Raw genomic sequence first — 18,396 nt, forward strand, 5'->3', positions numbered from 1 at the left:
AAAACGTAGTCACACTCCACTAAGCGGTCCAAATAACATACATCGTGGTTTACGATTTAAGTTGTTTTTTTAAAAAGATTGACTGGCGTCATATGTAGGAGGATTAAAACTACCGTACATTCTTTGGAGTTATATGTATCAAGCCAAAAACTATTGAAATACACAAATGTCCTTTAAATTATGACAAAAATAATTTTAAATTAATTTTTTAGAATAAAAAAAATATATATCTAAGATTAATTGCCAAGTTCAATGTTAAATTTATTTTGCTCACGTGTTTATAACATACAACACATTAAATTTTTTTTTATAAATGGTTTTTCAATAAATTTATTTGTTGAAATTTAATATATTCATTAATACTAAAATCATTTTATTTCATTTCAAATTGATATTGAACCTTGAATTGATATGGTCACTCAGACTTAATCGAAATTATAGTGAGAGAAGTAGCCGCATAAATATAAAATTTTAATTGCAAGGTCGACCTTATTGTAATACTCAAAATTTATTGTATCAAACCTGAAATTAAAGTACGAATATTAAATGTGCATTTTAATTATGACCGAGAGTTCATTGTGATTCTGCGGTTGTTTTATCTGCCTTTTGAAGGTATGATGAAAGTAAGATTTAAAAAAATTGAGCTCTTCCACTTTTTTTTTTTTTTTTTTTGTTGATTATTTTTAAAGAAAGTCATTGGTAACACATAGAACAAGGAAAAATTACGAAAAAGATACAAAATTTTTTACCAATTGGAATTTTGAACCAAATTTTTTTTTGAAAAAAATGGAAAGACCATATATAGGTTATATAACAAAACTGTTTTTATTTTTTCATGATGATTAAAGTTACAGACAGTTTTAAAAGTTTTTTCAAAAGAGAAACGAAAACGCTTGGCAAAGAAAATGTTCGTATACTTTGTATACAATTATGAATTAACATTATGACGTACACGATCTTTTACGAACCTTTTTTTTTTTGTTGGACGTTTTCGTTGCTCTTTAGGAAAGTTCAAAATAATCTTTCCATTTTTGTCAAAAAAAAAAAGAAAAAATTTTCTTTTCATTAATACCAATTCACATCATTTTCAACCCGTTCAATAATTTCCAACTCATAGCCAATATATAGCTTTCTTTTAACATATATGCCAAACTTATTCAAATTGATTCGGTAAAGTAATTTTTCATTCATGGTAGAGAGCTTTAATTTGTGGTATTCCATTTTTATTACGATTTTCATTAAGGCGGAATTAGACTCGGTTAGACAGTTGCACTAACAGATCCAATGTGGTTTTTGTCTTCGATTTCAAAAGGCGTTTCAGAAACAATAGATAGATGAAAATTCAGTTCATTTCAATTCATACCTACTTTAACTTTTTAACGATATGTCAATAAATTTAGAAGACATTGCGTGTTAAATGTACAAAAACCCCTGTTCATTTGACACAAAAAAACTACTGTAATTGTTGCAAGTAATCTTCTTATAATTTGAATTCTTCACCTATCTTTTTTAGATCCCGAAACACTGGTGAGTAATACGGACTTTATTCGGATTTTCATTCATATTCACTTTTACAAGTAACGATTTGTATTTTTTCGTTTCGTTTCTAAAACTGGCAATTGTATCAATATAAAATCAGAAGTGCTTCATAAATGGCGTTTGGACTAGTCACTTTATCTTATCCCAAATCTTATCTTGGAAAGAATTTACAAAAATGTTTAAAATTTAATCTATTCTATATTAATTTTTTTTAATATTCATAGAGTTTGGACTCATACGTGTTCACTGGAAGTAATCGCCTTGGCTTGCTGGGCTATTTTCTCTTATATTATATTACCAAAAAGCATAAATATGAATTATTTACATCAAAAGGCTTACGTGGCCTTGATTTATTAGTCTTGGCTAAGGCATAGATAAGGGTTGGAAAACCAAGCTTAAGTAAAATAATGCTGACCCCATTTAGAATCCATCGCTAGCATTGTAGATTCTATCTGGGTGCGTATTCAGCCAAGAACTCCATACAAAATCATTAAAATATTAATTTTCTGTAAAAATTAAGCTTATTTATAACTCTTAAAGAGGTAGGGCTGCGTTAATTATCGTTAATTTCTCGATAAATGTCAGTAAATTTGATATAAGCAAAGTTTAAAAACGGAAATAACTTCGTAAATATTAAAGTTACAGAAAAAATGCAAAGGGCATAAATTGTGCTAAATTTTATTTTCTACACTTTGGTTATTATAAAAAATTTAATTTGACTAACATGAAATGAAACGAAACATTCTAATAATTACAAATAAAAATTTCCGAAATCGTATCTCGTTAATGGTACTACGAATCTGAGAAACATTTTTTATGCTAATTGTTGGCATTTTTTTTCTGAGACACTATAGTATACGTAAAAAAAATAAAATGGTTAAGAAAATGTGTTAGGGCTAATTATTTAAATAATTATCTTTTTGGAGGTTTTCAAACAGTCATTGTCTTTCTTAGATTTTATTTTAATTGTGGTTTTTAGGAAAAATAAAATAAAAATTTCCATTTATAAGAAATAATCTAAAAATAAAATATTCTTGTCTAAATCTATTTATTAGCCTGTCATATTCAGATATAAATATTTAAGAACCGCAGAGTTTTATAATTATCTTGATTAAATATATTTCTAAATATATATATTTAGAATAAAATATTGTGTAGGTAGATAAAAAAAGAACAAAAACAAATATATCTATAAACAGCATTTTTAGAAAGATGCAAATTTCAGAATGTTTTTTCATTTTTTTATGTAATTATCCTAGACAAGCTTTAGAACGTTTAAGCTTCAGTTTAAGAGATCGTTCCAATACATTAGCAATATCTATCTGTGGCTCAGGGGAGTGGTCAGTGAAAATTTCTTTTTAAAAAAAATGGTTTTTCCACTTTTTTAAATATTAACAAGGAGTAGTTCAAATGACTCCTCTACTATACTCAAACAATTCTTAACACTTAACCCTCAAGCTTTGATATGTGTAATTAAAATCAATAGTGTGGCGTAATTTGAAGAAATACAAAAGTTTGATGAAAATTTGAAACTCTATGTTGATAAAATAGAAAACTATGTCAGGTATTGAAATAAATGGAGTCAATTGTTTAACCTCCCAAAAAAGGAATATAATATGAGGTCGATATCCATTGTTTATATTCAATAAACATGAAATTTAGTGATGGTGGTTTGATAAAAATATAGAAATGTTAAAAAATATATAATTTAAAATCAAAATTCTAGACGTAGCCTCCTCCTACAGTGCTCTTACTATTTTTTACATCGATCATTAAAGTTTTACCACACTGCCGAATATAACATTCAAACATCTATGCAAGTTGCTGCGCGTAAAGTTGTATTTCATACCGACTTAGAATTCGATCGAGAATTAAGATATACTTATTAATAATGGGGTTTACATTCCGGTTTTTAGACATCCATCTATAACAGAGACCACCCACATCATAATGTTTTATCTTTATTTATTTTAAACTACATCCGAATATACAATTACATTTTTGATGTGGGTAGAGTCGGTTATTTCGATAATATCCTGCCACTGCCTGAATTCAAACTCGCAACCCCGCAGTCAGTAAAAGCGCAATCGCCTTTAACCGTTTAATCAAATCGAAAAATTTTAAATGTAGGCAGAAAAATGATTTTTTTAAATACATAATCAAATATATATAATAATATATTTTATATATTTATATTATTAGGTAAGCCAGTACTAAATTATTAATTACATAGGCTTAATTTAATTAATTTATAATAATTGTTATTGTTATACGAGTCATTAAATCAATCCCCAATTACATGAAAAATTTTTATTAAAACAAAGAAAAATAATTTTTTTCCATTATGTAAAATAATATATTGATTGCACTGACCTTCATTATTTTCTTTTAAATTTATTATTTTTTTAAAAAATTCACTTACTATAAAATTTTGTTAATTTTTATTAAGTTTCAAATAGAAAGTTATTGCATTTTCTACGAATATCGAAATAAAAGTCTGTCAAAATTAAATTAAATTTTCCAATTAAAACTCTGTTTCAACTAGTTCATACCTAAATTTATTTCTGTTCTGTTGAAAAAGTTCATAATTTTCGAAAATTTTGGTGAAAATTATCAGAAATATCTAATGTTTCCCAAAGAGAACATTAAACTAGAAATAGCAAATACGTCTCTACTTAACTTTTAAAAAAACAACAAAAAGATAAAAAGATATAAAGACAAAGCCAAATTCTTGCATAAAAACGAATGCATAAATTTTGAAATACAATAAAATTACGCGAAGACGGAATTTTTTTAAGTTTTAAAGAAATTTTGTTAAAACTTTTGGGCACGGACTATTCTTGATTCTATCGGGCTTGAAACGAAAGCGTAATTCGTAAAGCTATTTCTTGGTAACTGCAGAGTAAGTAAATGGCAGATCTAGGTATATAAACATAAGTGTAGGCACAACAAGTTAAACACAAAAATACTCTATTTATAAACAAGTAAATTCCATGAATACCATATTAGATTGGTTCAAAGTCATTAAATGTTTTTTTTTCAAAATAATTACACGATTGCAAAATCGTTTAAATAAGCTTGATGTAAACAAAAGTCAAACACCCGTTAAGTATACTTGAACTCAAATTCGAGAAAAATATATGAAAGCGTAAATTTCATGGGTGCTATTTGTAAGATTTCTAAGCTATTATTATATCATAATTTTAAAAACCTTAATTCGCAACAATTATGCAACTTTTTTCAACGTTTAATAGTTATCTAAATAAAAGTTAATAGTAGGTATTAATTATTCAAATAATTAAAAAAAAAATTAAATTGAATATTGCGTAAAGAAAAACTGGCTCTAAAACATGAAAATTTAAAACAATATTATTACAAATTGAAATAATAGCCATTAAATTAAATTCTACCAGGTGGGAAAATATAATTCAAATGAGGGCTCGAACGAGTTTTGACTTATATTCAAATTTTGAAAATATAAAAAGAAATGAATTTGTATGCTTGACAAATTGACTTAAATTTTTTTGAATAATTTGAATTTCGCGATAAAAAATGTTTCTAATATAAGAAGTAGATTATACATTGAAGACACTGGTGTTTAAAAGGGAAGTTGTTTACCACAAAAACAAACAATCCTGAATTCACGGCAAAAACGTAATTATTTTGTAATTTTAAGCTAATTTTATCAAGGTTTGTTTTACGTTTCGATTAATGTTTTGCTTTCAAAAGATTTCAAAAATCGTTGCTGGTAACATTTTAGTTCTAAAGTACCTGGATGACCGAGCTGGCAAGGTATTTTTTTTTTGTTGGTAAATCGTGTGTTGCTTAACCACGCCATCTACTGAAACAATAGATGTCAGGAAAATCTGTTTTATTTTTTCCTGAAAACACGGATAAAACAACGTTTTCTAAAAGTTAAACTTAGCTAGTTTTTCGTCCTAAAACCCCCTGCATACTAAATCTCATGAAAATCGTTGGAGCCGTTTCCGAAATTCCAGATATATGTTTATAAAATAATTTGAATCATTACGATTTTCTGGCTATAACAGTATAACTTTAAATAAAGCTTTGAATTTGAGACTTGTTTTCTTGTTTCGATCGCATAATTTTATTTCTTGAGCCTAGGATCTTAAATCATGATGAAAAATGAATTTTAAAAGTTAACGAATATTTAAATTTAAAAAGAAAGTGGTACATACATGATTGAAAATTAAATATTTCAAATATAAATCCAACAATAATAATATTGACCTACGGAACAAATTAGAAAAAAGCCATTTATTTTTCAATGCATATATAATGAATACCTCTTGTAAGGAAATTTTTTTAAATATAATGTTTAGATAACTCATTTGACCGTCATATACAAATTTTACATTTTCTTAAGAAATTATTGCATATTTTCACAAATTGAAATGATAGTTTTCACACTCTTAAACTTTTAATTATGAAGGTAAAGTTATGCAATCTGAGTAATAATCTAAGGATCAGATTTCGACCCTACCAAACCGAAATCTGAGCCTGTTTTATATTTTTTTTTTAAATTCATATTACAAAATTGTATTTATAGCTTATATTAAGCTAAAATATTCGACTAAATAGAAAAAGGCGACTTTTATTCAATTTTCAGACAGGCGCGGATCTAGAAATTTCTTTCGGGGGGGGGGGGGGGGGGGGGATTTTTGTCATTTTTGTTTTTCAATAAAATAACAAAAAAACCAAATAAACAAAGATTTTTTTTTTCGGTTTGTAAAATATTGATTCAGCTCTTTTTTTTGAAATGCGGGCTGTTTTGGGGGGGTCATGACCCATGTGACCCCCCCCCCCCCTTAGATCCGCGCCTGTTTTCAGAGACCTATGAAACAATATTGTGCTGATACTGAATATGGGAATCTTGGATGAGTCTATCAAATTAAATTAAATTATTCCAATGACCCTTCTCCTGACAAGTATTTTCTCGGAAATGAGATGCGAAGGGTTGTATTATTGCCTATTTTTGAACTCCATTATATGTATGATATCGTCGAAAGTTAAAGAGAGAATTTTATGCCCTTTCAAATGAAGTATCACAAAGTAGGAAGTGTCATTTAAAATTTCAAAAGTAGAGTGGGTGGGGGTGAAGGCATGAAATCTAAAATTTTCTAGTTATCATTTTTGAACTTTTTCGTCGATACCTAAATGGACGTGCTTTGACTCAAAACAATAACCACATCAGGTCAAGACTTATTAAGGGTGAATTATTTTGAAATGATCACACTGTATATGTATATAGAGGCCATAAAAATATTATCAATAAATACAATCTTTACGCCAATATCTTGTGACTGAAACTATAACAAGGTAATTTTTGTAATGTAGGTACCTCTACCTAAAGAGGTGTTCTGCTCATTCTCAAGGTAACTCTCACATCAAATTCGTGATGAATATATAAAAAACTATTTAAGTTGATTGTATTGTTATCTACATCCAATCAAATTGCATTAAATTAAAAACTTATATTGTGTAGAACACCATATAGCACGTATATATGGAATTTTTACTGAAATTGGAAAAATGTTGACTATGGTTTTACATTACTATCATGGAAATTGTATAATATTCTACAATTTACCGAGAACGATCAATGCATTTTATATTTGACTGTTCAGCTCTTGTACAGAGGGATCGAACAACACTGACCACTGTTAGTATAAAACTTTTGTGTTTTGTTTCATTATATAAATTTTATTGGTACAAAGAAATTTTTATTATTCAAAATGTATAAATGTAAAAACAAACACCTCTGGATTTTTTTTATAAATGTGATATTAAGTAAATACACATTCAACGTCAGCGCTATTCTCATTCACCCGTTGCAAGCTATAATATTTTCCTAAAAGAAATATCTCGATTCAAAAGCATCTATAACAGGCATAGGCAAACGTGGCTCAGAGAAGTCCCTCCGACTTCTGTTTCTAAACTACGAGTAAGACAGTGACAACCAAAAATACGAGTAAGACAGAGAGACAACATTTTTTTTCTAACTATCTCATTACTATAAGAGAAACTGAGATAGGTAGAAGAATCGTACACCCGTCTCGCTTCCTCCTCTATGAGCAATGCGGACTTGAATAAAGAGGCACACAAAGTTTATGGCACACAATAAAGTTATAACAATGGTGACTACGACTTAAAATAACTCGCCCATATCTGATCTATAAGCAATATCATAGTTTCCATAGTATGCCATTGAATGAATGGACGAGTTGAATGATTGAGCCAGAAACTGCCACAATGAAGAAGAAGGAAAGGAAAGGATGACTTACCTGAGCCATTCTATAGCCATCTCTCTGATTTTAAATCAATTGACGTGAGATTATTCTTACTAACTTGTAACTGCTCCAAATGGTTTAAAATGGAAGCATTCTTTGACAATTTAGGCTTATCTCTTCACTCCCGATCAATTTTTTTCCATAGTCTTCCGAGAATGTATTAATTCCACAGTCTTCCGAGAATGTATTACTTTTCCTACTAAATACATAAATTACTATTGTGTCTAGTATACTGGACTTTGTTTATCAATAGTTCTAAAAATTTCAAATAAATCAGGAGTGAAAAGGCTATATAATAATTTGGAGTAATCCATTTAATACAGTAATTATTGACGCTAATATTATCATTCATTGATTCTACTCTGAAACTCGCCTCACAAGATTTAATTTAGTCTTCAATCTTTTGGCTTTTTTGTACTGAAGATTTAATGATCTCCAAAGAATACAAGAATCACGAATTATTTTACCTGGTACAATTTTCAATAAATATTGAAGAACCTTCGAAGCTTATTTAGTATGTTTCTGTTTTCACTGCCCTCCCAAATTAAATTATTAAAGAGCGAAAAAATGGTATGTAAATTCAGTCAGTTTTAGGAGCACTTTTGTTTTTGTCTCGATATACCATGTGATAATTAATCATTCTGAGACTAACATCGTTTTTATAATAAAATCGAAGTTGTTGAAATATATGTAGATATTTGCAATAATCATAGCTACCGAATCACTTACCTAAAATTTCACACCGCTTTGTAAAAACAAAAATGATTTTGATTAAGGTGGAGCAATAGGACATTATTTGCAAGTAGGCACTCGTTTCAAAAAAAATTTTCTTTTCATCGACCGGCGTTGTGTTAGTTGCGAGCAATTACTTACTCAAACTAAAATATATAGTGCGCATAATAATTTATCTTGAAATTATTTAAATATAAGTATATTTTTTTAATGTCGTTCTTGTTGCTGTAACATTTTCTCGGGATCAGTGGTATAGTAAATACATTAATAAAAAATTTTAATTATTATAAAATTTTCTTTCGATTGGTACGCAACAAAAGTTTTGTACTTTTTTCGCTTTAACGTATAACGAAAACTATTATTGCATAGTTGTAAATTATTTGCAAAATAATTATTTGAACTTATTATTATAGTAAATGTTATTTTGTGTTTCGAATTTAAGTGTGTAGTGTAAATTATATTCAATGCGTGAAGCCATTGTTCCCGACTCGTATACGAGTGGGAAGAATATGCACGTAAGTTTTTTTTCCTGGCATTTATTATTATATAATTTTCTGCATACGTCAACTTTCATCAATTTTAAAATATTATATTATCTCTCACTTTTCCAAACTGTGTTGATGATTGTCTTGCTCACTTCGATTTTCGATACATGCTGCAATAGAATTTTCTGGAAAAGTTATTTTATTCGAAGCATGTTAGATTCATCGATTTTTGTATTTTTTTTTTAACAAAAACTATTAAAACTGCTTATAATGTATACAGTTATGGTTATTAAAAATTGCATCGACGGTAAATCTAAACGAATATTAAATTTTCCCTAAATTTTTTTTGTGAAGTGTAGTTTAACATTAACATATTTTCTATTTTTATCATGAATACATTTTATGTTGAAGCGTATCAAACGCGAATGTAATTTAGACCATTATTGTGAGATCCAGGGAAGCCATTTTGAAATGTGTATGGCGAGTAGTTAGCAAAGTGCCTACTTCAAAATGTAAAGTCTTGTGCTACTTTTTTTAAATCACAAACACCAAAATATTTTTAATGTTTTGGTCACGAGTTACATAATAATAAGACGCCATTTGTATTATCAAACTAGGTGAGACGAAGTGTAATTATAGCGTTCTTTTTTTAGTTTACATAAATAGTACTCGTACCATTTAATATCCCGTGCGTGTAGTACGTATTATAGCAAATCAAATAAATATGGCGAATTATTTTATAGATGATCTACTCAACTAGCATTGTTAACATAGAACTCAACTTGACATGTAGAGTGAAAACAGTAAAGTTAATAAATTGAAACTTAATCTCTGTTACTCTCAGTACGTGTTGAAATTAATAAATTAAGCTTTAATTTATACCAACTAAAAATGAAAAGTTTTTACTGCTTTTATTTTAATATATAGAAAATATCATATGAAAGAAAATGGTACAAAAAGTGAGTATATCTACACTTACATTCAACAATTAGAATAAATATTTTAATAATAAATTAAATCTGAAAATAATTAAAACATTACTTTTTAAATATTTAAGATTGAATACAATCAAAGTTTGAAAATACTTACTGAAGTATTTCAACAATCATTATTTGAAAATACTTACTAATAAGAGTAACTCGTAAACAAAAATTTGGCTTACCGATTGATTGAAAAAGCTTTACACTAAATAGCAAAACCTGTATTTAGTGCTTAGATTTAGATACCTATTTGAAGCATATCAATTGAATTGAAGATAATTTTGAAGTAATTGATACAGCATACGCAAGGCAGTGAATTCCTGGGAAATCGGTTACCCTATATCAGAGGTTCTCAAACTTATTTTGTCTACCGCCCACTTCGAGAATCAACTATTTTTCAGCACCGCCTATATATAATTTCTATTCGATTTTTTGTGTGTTTTAATGTATGAATATATATTTTATATACAATAATAATAAATTAGCCTTACCGCGTACTTATTAGGACTCTATCGCCCATAAGAGGGAGGTAGCACCTACTTTGAGGAACACTACCCTATATTGTAGTTTAGACCTTGATAGGCCATCTAAATTATATAAAATAATTGTTGGTACATATAATTACAAATATAAGTGTAACAAATAAAATTAAGTGTATTGTACACAAAGTGCCTACCTTGAATATTTTATGATTTATGTAAAAAGAAAGAAATAAATAATTTAAATATGAATATTATTAATAACAAGTACACTTTTATATGCTAACATTTACTAAAATGATTATTTGCACGTCAGTTTTTTCTTTTGTCTTATGAAAATTCTTTGATTCTTTTACATATCTTATTTGGAGAATTGAAAACGTTTGTTAATTAACAAAATTGAAATCATATAAAGTTTTATTATATAAGTTTATATAAGTTTTTCAGCGATTTTTTTGTGTCTGTTACCGTATATGTTAACAGAAAGTCAATGGTAACACAGTACGTAAAAAAGGGGTTACAAAATGTGATTCAATTGTGAAAATAAATTCATCAACATTTGCAAACTTCCTGTCATTTGTTTAACATATAAGACAAATTACCAGGTGTATTATTTGCACACTAACATGTAAATAGACATTCTGATTTAACAAAAAATATTCATAAATCTCTATAACTCAATTACTTTGATTTTAATTAATAGTTACCTTGATATATTTTAATCAATTAAATATTATTGACTCGTGAGCACGCATAATTTTATACAAACTTTGTCACATTTTTTTAACCGTATGATTATTCATGGTATCATAAATGTTTATGTTGAATCTAGCTAGCTAAATCGGAATTTCGCTCGCTAAATCATTATTATTTTGAAAACACTTAACAAATTTTTCGTTTTTTACTTGTAACATATAAGTAATAAACAATCGTTGATCTTTTTAGTATTAGATCTTACTCATGAAATAGTACGATACACGATATAATTTGTGGTATCACACACACATAACTAATATTCCCATATAATACATACCATAAAAAGTTCCTTGTTACTATAAAACATAATTTGTGCCCTTACAGGTAAACATTGATGTTTTTGATAAAATGTTTCAAATAATAGTTGTTTATTTTTTTATAATGACCAATTTTTACATTTAAACTTTTATTCTATATCCGACCCGATCTGAATACCCAATTGACCTATGTTGCTCATTTACGAAGTCAACCTCACTTTATACCTCCGGAGTACTCCATAAAAATTTCAGCTTATCTCTTTTCGTTGTTGAGTTAAGTTCTTGTTGACAGGCGAACAGCCAGGCATACAACCGGAGAAAGACTACTTAGGTGTACACTTATTCCAAAATTGTGTTCGTAGCATCAATATTTTTAAGCGTAACTAGCTTGGGGTTAAACTTAGTATACCTTGATATATATCATATATACATGGTATAAACATTTTTACCAAAGGTTTACTTATAAAAAAAGTCTTAAAAAATTATAGCGGGTATATACGCTTTTCTTAATTTTATTATCGGTATCTCTTAAGCGATTAAGTTTTATAGCCAAATTTTCATAATGCTCATGGAAAAACGCTCTTGGACATATTTGTATCAATAATAAAATTTTAAACAACAAGTAAAAATAATTTTTGACTACTTCTACTTCTTACCTTCTTACGTCTACTTCTTACAGTGTCTTATTTCATTATCATTACGTCAAATACTGCAAGTCAGATCAATGAGGTTGGACTTATCCAAGCTATTAAAATTGATTATTCATTTTCTATACAAATTAAACTAGTTTACTTACTACTTATTTAATTATTTCGTATAATAATTTATGTTTTTAGTGAAATAATAAATAATTATTATTATTAAGATTGAGCAAATAATATAATTTTGTATTTATTCAATTGTGTAATAAATGTAATAATACTTATTCTTTGTTACACTTTATTGTATAACTACTAACTTTACAAACAGTATACAGTATAGTGCAATGTAATAAAAAGAGGGTAGCCTACTTACTTAAATACAAATTGATTTATAAATCACGTGTTTTGACTGCTTTTATTTTAATTAACAACAATCATAAATTACTACATTGAATATTGTTGTTGACAAATGCTAATAGTTCAGCTTTTTTAATGGATTATTTTCTTAAGCCCTTTAGCAATGTTAATTTTTTCAGAATTTTTAGTGAGTTTTATTTGCAAATATCGTAGAATTACTATTATTTTAAAATCATTAATATTATTTTTCAATTGAAAAGAAAATTTTTTTGTTAGTGAGCCCCTTGTTAAAAATCTCATAGCACGCCACTTACTTATGTTTTTTCTACCCTTGCTCCTTCCCCCAAAATCAGAAAAGGGGGGGGGGGTCTTTTTAATAGTTATTCTGATATTCAGGATGGTAACAAATCCAACAAATCAGAGATTTAAACTTCGGTCCAGCCGTTCTTGTGTTAAAAATGGTTTAACGAACTCGATTTTGTTTTAAATATTCAGATTTGTGTGTTTCCCATATTGTCGCGATTTCATTAAATGGAGCCATTAGATACTTAATAGGTCGAACATCTGAGCCATCAATCTCCAATCCCCCTATAATGAGAAGTGCCGCGAATGCTTAATTTGATTTTGGACTGAAATCAGTTTCTGTGATCAATACTCATATTTTGTGTACTGTTTTAAAACGTAAGATACAGCCGGTCTTATCCTTGAGACAAAATATTTTTCCATGCCCCCAATCTAGTAACAAATAACTGTTCTCGAACACAATAGTATAAAATCGATTGATTTGCATTATTTCACTATTATTCGCATAACATTTCAAAACATGCATCGTACGTGCCTTTTATCAAAACTTTTGTTAATGTGTAACAGTATGTACACCCTGTATCAATGTCTCGTAAAAATTTATCATTGAAATAAAAGTCCTTGTTATTTTTTTCTGCGTATTATGAAATACTAATATTACCTCTAAACTAATCGCGAAAACTAATAAAAAATTTTTATTAAATAATATTGTTTTGCAATTTAGTTAATATTGCATAATATGCATTTCATTATTTTTAGCACTAATATAGAGTGTCACTCGCGGCTGCTAACTAATTTTCGCTAAATGAGTTGTTGGAAAACGTTAATCTAATATTGTTGTCGGGCTATAGAAACATTCCAGGCAAACACGACGAGCACGTTAGAAATTTCATAAACCTATCAAGCACAAGCATCGCAAACATGTAGACTTGACTTTTGCAACGCAGACATGATCAGATTGTCAATAAGGATTAACGGGCGTCTATATTGCAATATGCTCAGTTGAAGAAAATAAATATTATAATGGAACTGTGTCGCTTTGAGACTATTTGAAATATAAAAGTCTCCAACACAATATTAGTATAGTTTTGAATAAATATATTTACATAACAGTTTTACGTTGTTTTCAATTGAATAATTGGCCCCCAAAACTTATATCACTCAATTGTTACAGAGATAAATGTAATTTAAACCTAATATAATGAAACAATAACATACAGTAAGTATTACAGTAAAATTATCATAAGTCATTCTCTGACTGCCACGATTTATTTTGCTACATTCATTCATATTTTCTGAAAATGCATTTTTTATATTGAAATGAGTTAAACTGTGCATTTTAGTTAATAATTAAGTTTGTTACTCTTTCATCGCTTTTCAATATTGATCCGAATCGACATTAAACAATTTTATTGATAAAATCGATTTTTTAGAAACTAAATTTTTTTTGTTAAATTCAAAATCGCTTTTAACCGCAAAAAGTTTAAGTTATGTTGGGTATGTTGGATAGAGCTATATTAGGTTTGTTTTGACCCTTTTTTCGATCTGGAAATTATAACAGCTAAAATTTACTTAAAAATACAAAATTTCAAAATCATTTTTGACAGTTGAAAACCACGTACGTTTTACCTGCTATGAGCATTGACTGTAATATTTATAAAGGTTTTTTTCTTTTTGAAAAACTAATAATTTAATAAAGAAAAAAAAATTATATATTAATTTAAACATTTATTTATAAATTAATTTCGCGTAAAGAAAATATTAAAAAGACATATTTACTTCAAATTCATTTGTTAAATTTTTGTACCTAGTCGTTCTTTTTAAATTTTAATTTGTTCTCTTTAAAAGCAAGACAAAGAGAGCTTTATGTCTTGAAGTCGGTTTAAAAACCTAAGAATAAAGTTAATACCAATAAAAAAATTATCAAAGAAATACGTGTGAAAGACAGAAGATTCCTTTTTTTTTAAAGTTGAATAAATAGAATGTAATTTTTCCTTTGATTAAGGTGGTCAAAAAACAACAAAATCCTTTTTCTATCAACAATTTTCTACCAAGCATTTGCAGCATTTTTATCCATTTATAAGTTTTACATTTATACGTTTTGTTTAAATATTTATAGCTTAATAAGAATTAATGTGAATTTAATATAGTTTTTGGGATTATTTTAATTAAAATTTTATGTATTCACATGTAGGTGGTTTATCAAATTCATGGTTAAATATGTTATATAATTATAATGTAAACATACACGTTTATATAATTTATACCGGGTGAAGTGATATTTAAGCAGTTTTTCACTTATCAGTTTCATAAGTATAAAGTCTTGTATGAATACCAGACAACTTCTAAACACGTCTTATATTTTTGAATTGTTTTTATAGTCAAATAATTTGAATTTGCCAATTAAGTTGCAGAAAAGTAAGCACATACATAAGAGTTATATAGCAGTATAACTAGTTTATGGTTTTAAAGAATGTATGCTATTCTATGCTGTTTAAGTTATAGAATAATATCGATCAAATGATCACCACGACTAGTTTTAGAGATGTTAATCGAAATTTTCGATGCCATTTTCTAGCATTGTCGCTTTAACGGCATTTTTCACGGGAATAATGTCACATTTTAAATTTTAAGATAGTTGCTGGTTTATTAATGTGCAATTATTCTACATGTTTTCAAAATTTAGTTAGAATGTCTTAAGACTTATTACAACAACAGCAAAATACTTCATAACTCGATTGCGGAAAACCTATTATAGAAAATCAATTTTGTAAAATTGTCGTATTACGATGCTTCGTTACCGATCGCGCGTGGCTTTTCCGAAACACTTATTTCTGCATTGTTGCAAATTAGACGAAAACCTTATATTAATTTAAAACCTAATATTTGAGACTAGAACGGATTTCTTACAAGCCATATAAGGCGAGAAAATAAAAGAAAAACACGATAATTTTGGGGTAAAATTGTGTTTTCTCATAAAGTTTCGAGCAAATTTGGCTTTAGCTAGTCCCATTTCACGATGCTCGAATGAACAAAAAAACTGAATGCTTTAGTTTATTCCGCGATATAAAGAAGGACACCAAAAATGAGATGGGTGGACAATATCACGGATGATGTCAAAGTCGCAGGATGGTGCTCTAAATCGTAAGTCAAAGGACAAGATTCTACGGAAGCATAATGTTGAGAAGGTTAAGTCCCACCCTGGGTTGTAGTATACTTTGTATTTTTACTACGTTTATTGTAAGGCTCAGTGTTTTTTTTTTTAAATTTTACAATCATAATACTGATATTGTATAACGAGGGCGTATTTATAGGTTGACACCCTGTATAAATGTTATGTATTATGATTGGACAAACAATGTAGATATTTCGAAATAACTAATAATAAAATATACTTGTGATTATTATAATTTGGTAGGAAAAAATTTTATTGTGAAATTGATCCAATCGAACTTACATTATAAATGTATTGCTAACTACAACTTTACCTTGACAAAATTTTGTGAAAAATATAAAATTCATTTATTATAATTGAAAATTTATACATTAATAAATTTTCTTCTTTAAAGGTGATTAAATTTTAGAATCAGTTTTTTTTTAATTCTATTTTTTTTTTTTTTTGCACTTATTCGAGATTTATTCTTTTTTTTTTCGTAATTCCTATGCACACCTTTCGTTTATTCATTCTGTATACCAATTTTGGTTAATAAACGAATATTGAATATAACATTAATTATTAATTTTTGCAATTTTATTTCAAATATTGAAAATGAATTAATATTGAAAAATTCAGTCGTTTTCGTAAAACCCATTTAAAGATTTTTTAACAAAATCATGTTATTTTATAATTATTGTGACAAAATAGAAAATAAAAAAGGATTTCCATTTTGAAAGGTGATTTTTAGTATATTATTTTGAAAATGTGATGAAATTTCCAATAAAACAATAGAAAATACGAATGTAATACATTTTCAGAAAAATTATAATATAATTTTAATAGAAAATTAAACATTCATCTAAAATACAATAGGTAATATCAGAACTTATAAAAATTTTAACATTTTTAAAGTTAAAATATTATTATTAAAATAAAACTTTCATTAATTAAATTACTGATTAAATATTTCCAATAATCATAAACCTTTAGTCTATCTTTGCAAGTCATGGTTTGAATACATGAAATCGAAATTTTATATGATCAAAAAAACCGTTTTCCTAGTGAAAAAAATCAATTTTTCTATTTCTTAAGAATAAATTTTGCGTGGTTGCTTGCTTATCAATAACCTATTAATTTCAAGTTCATAATGTTCATTATCTAATTTCATCAAAAATTAAACGTTCCCATGATTAAAATATAAACCTAATCAGATATTATTGATAATTAACTTTTGTTACCAATTAAAATAATTTTAATCGTTTTCCGTTAAAAAATTACATAATTTTCTTTTTTTGTTACAGCAAGATCCTATGTCCCATCGTATTATTGAAAAGAGGCGGCGAGATCGAATGAATAATTGCCTGGCGGACCTATCACGGCTGATACCCGCTGATTATTTGAAAAAAGGACGTGGGCGTATTGAAAAAACTGAAATTATTGAAATGGCAATTAAACATATGAAATATTTACAACAGGCGCACCATAGTCAATCTGTCAACTCTGAACATTATCGGTTGGTATTTTTAAAGTTTAAGTCACATTTTTTCCCCAACTATTTTTTAATAACATTTTTTTTATTTTTAAAAATTACAACGAATAATTTTTCAACTTTGTTTGCCTGTCAGAGAATCATTCTCAGAATAATTCCAGCAAAGATCAATCTTTTATCATAAATTTCTCGATCACCTTTCCAAAAATATTAAGCAGTCCTCTTGTGCGTAGTCCATTACGGTTGTCCGTCCGTCTGTCTGTCTGTCCGTCTGACAACACGATAACTCAAAAACGAAAAAAGATATCAAGCTGAAATTTTTATAGCGTGCTTAGCGCGTAAAAAGTGAGATCGAGTTCCTAAATGATCAACATAGGTCAATTGGGTCTTGGGTCCGTAGCATATACTATATCCACTGAGGAAGTGAGAAGGAAGATACTCTTATTATTTTGTGTATAAGAGTGATTATCTTTTTTTATTTACATGGCTTAAAAACAAACGATTGGGTAATCAAAACTGCCTATACGTGGTATTTAGACAGTTAATCTAAACTTTTAGTAAGCATTGAATTGTGTTCCCTGAATTTCAAAATACTATTGACTATCATACAAAATTCTTCATGCACTGGCTTAGCCGTAGCCGTCAATCACATTTTAATCACTTGAAACTGAAGAGAACACAGATCTGTTCAAAGTATAGTAATTTTACTATCTACTCGAACCCAGTGATCAGAATTTAAAGAAATATTCACATTAAAAAATAGTTATATTCCATAGATTCCATAGAGCGCCAAGTTATATTCCATAGATACTTTTTCAGGTTCTTCCATTTACCTACTCTATTATACGAAGTGTGATCTAGCTGGAATTATCACTAATTAAAAAAAAAAAAACTTTTGTCTTGATTTTAT

At 27.7% G+C, this 18,396-nt stretch overlaps 1 protein-coding gene across 4 annotated transcripts in view; it reads left to right on the plus strand.

Moving 5' to 3' along the window:
* The window catches only part of LOC123306187 (transcription factor cwo), a 75,490-nt gene that overhangs the window by 49,559 nt on the left and 7,535 nt on the right, over window positions 1–18,396 (plus strand). For 3 of the 4 annotated variants that reach the window (XM_044888086.1, XM_044888085.1, XM_044888088.1), the window contains one exon: window positions 17,299–17,510. In XM_044888086.1, the coding sequence (XP_044744021.1) occupies window positions 17,299–17,510 (212 nt within the window). Of the gene's footprint in view, window positions 1–2,405; window positions 2,416–11,013; window positions 11,020–17,298; window positions 17,511–18,396 lie in introns of those variants that run through there. The other variant, XM_044888089.1, reaches the window with a different exon arrangement.

This window comes from Chrysoperla carnea, chromosome 1 (assembly GCF_905475395.1).
Source record: "Chrysoperla carnea chromosome 1, inChrCarn1.1, whole genome shotgun sequence".
Classification (NCBI taxonomy): Eukaryota; Metazoa; Arthropoda; class Insecta; order Neuroptera; family Chrysopidae; genus Chrysoperla; species Chrysoperla carnea.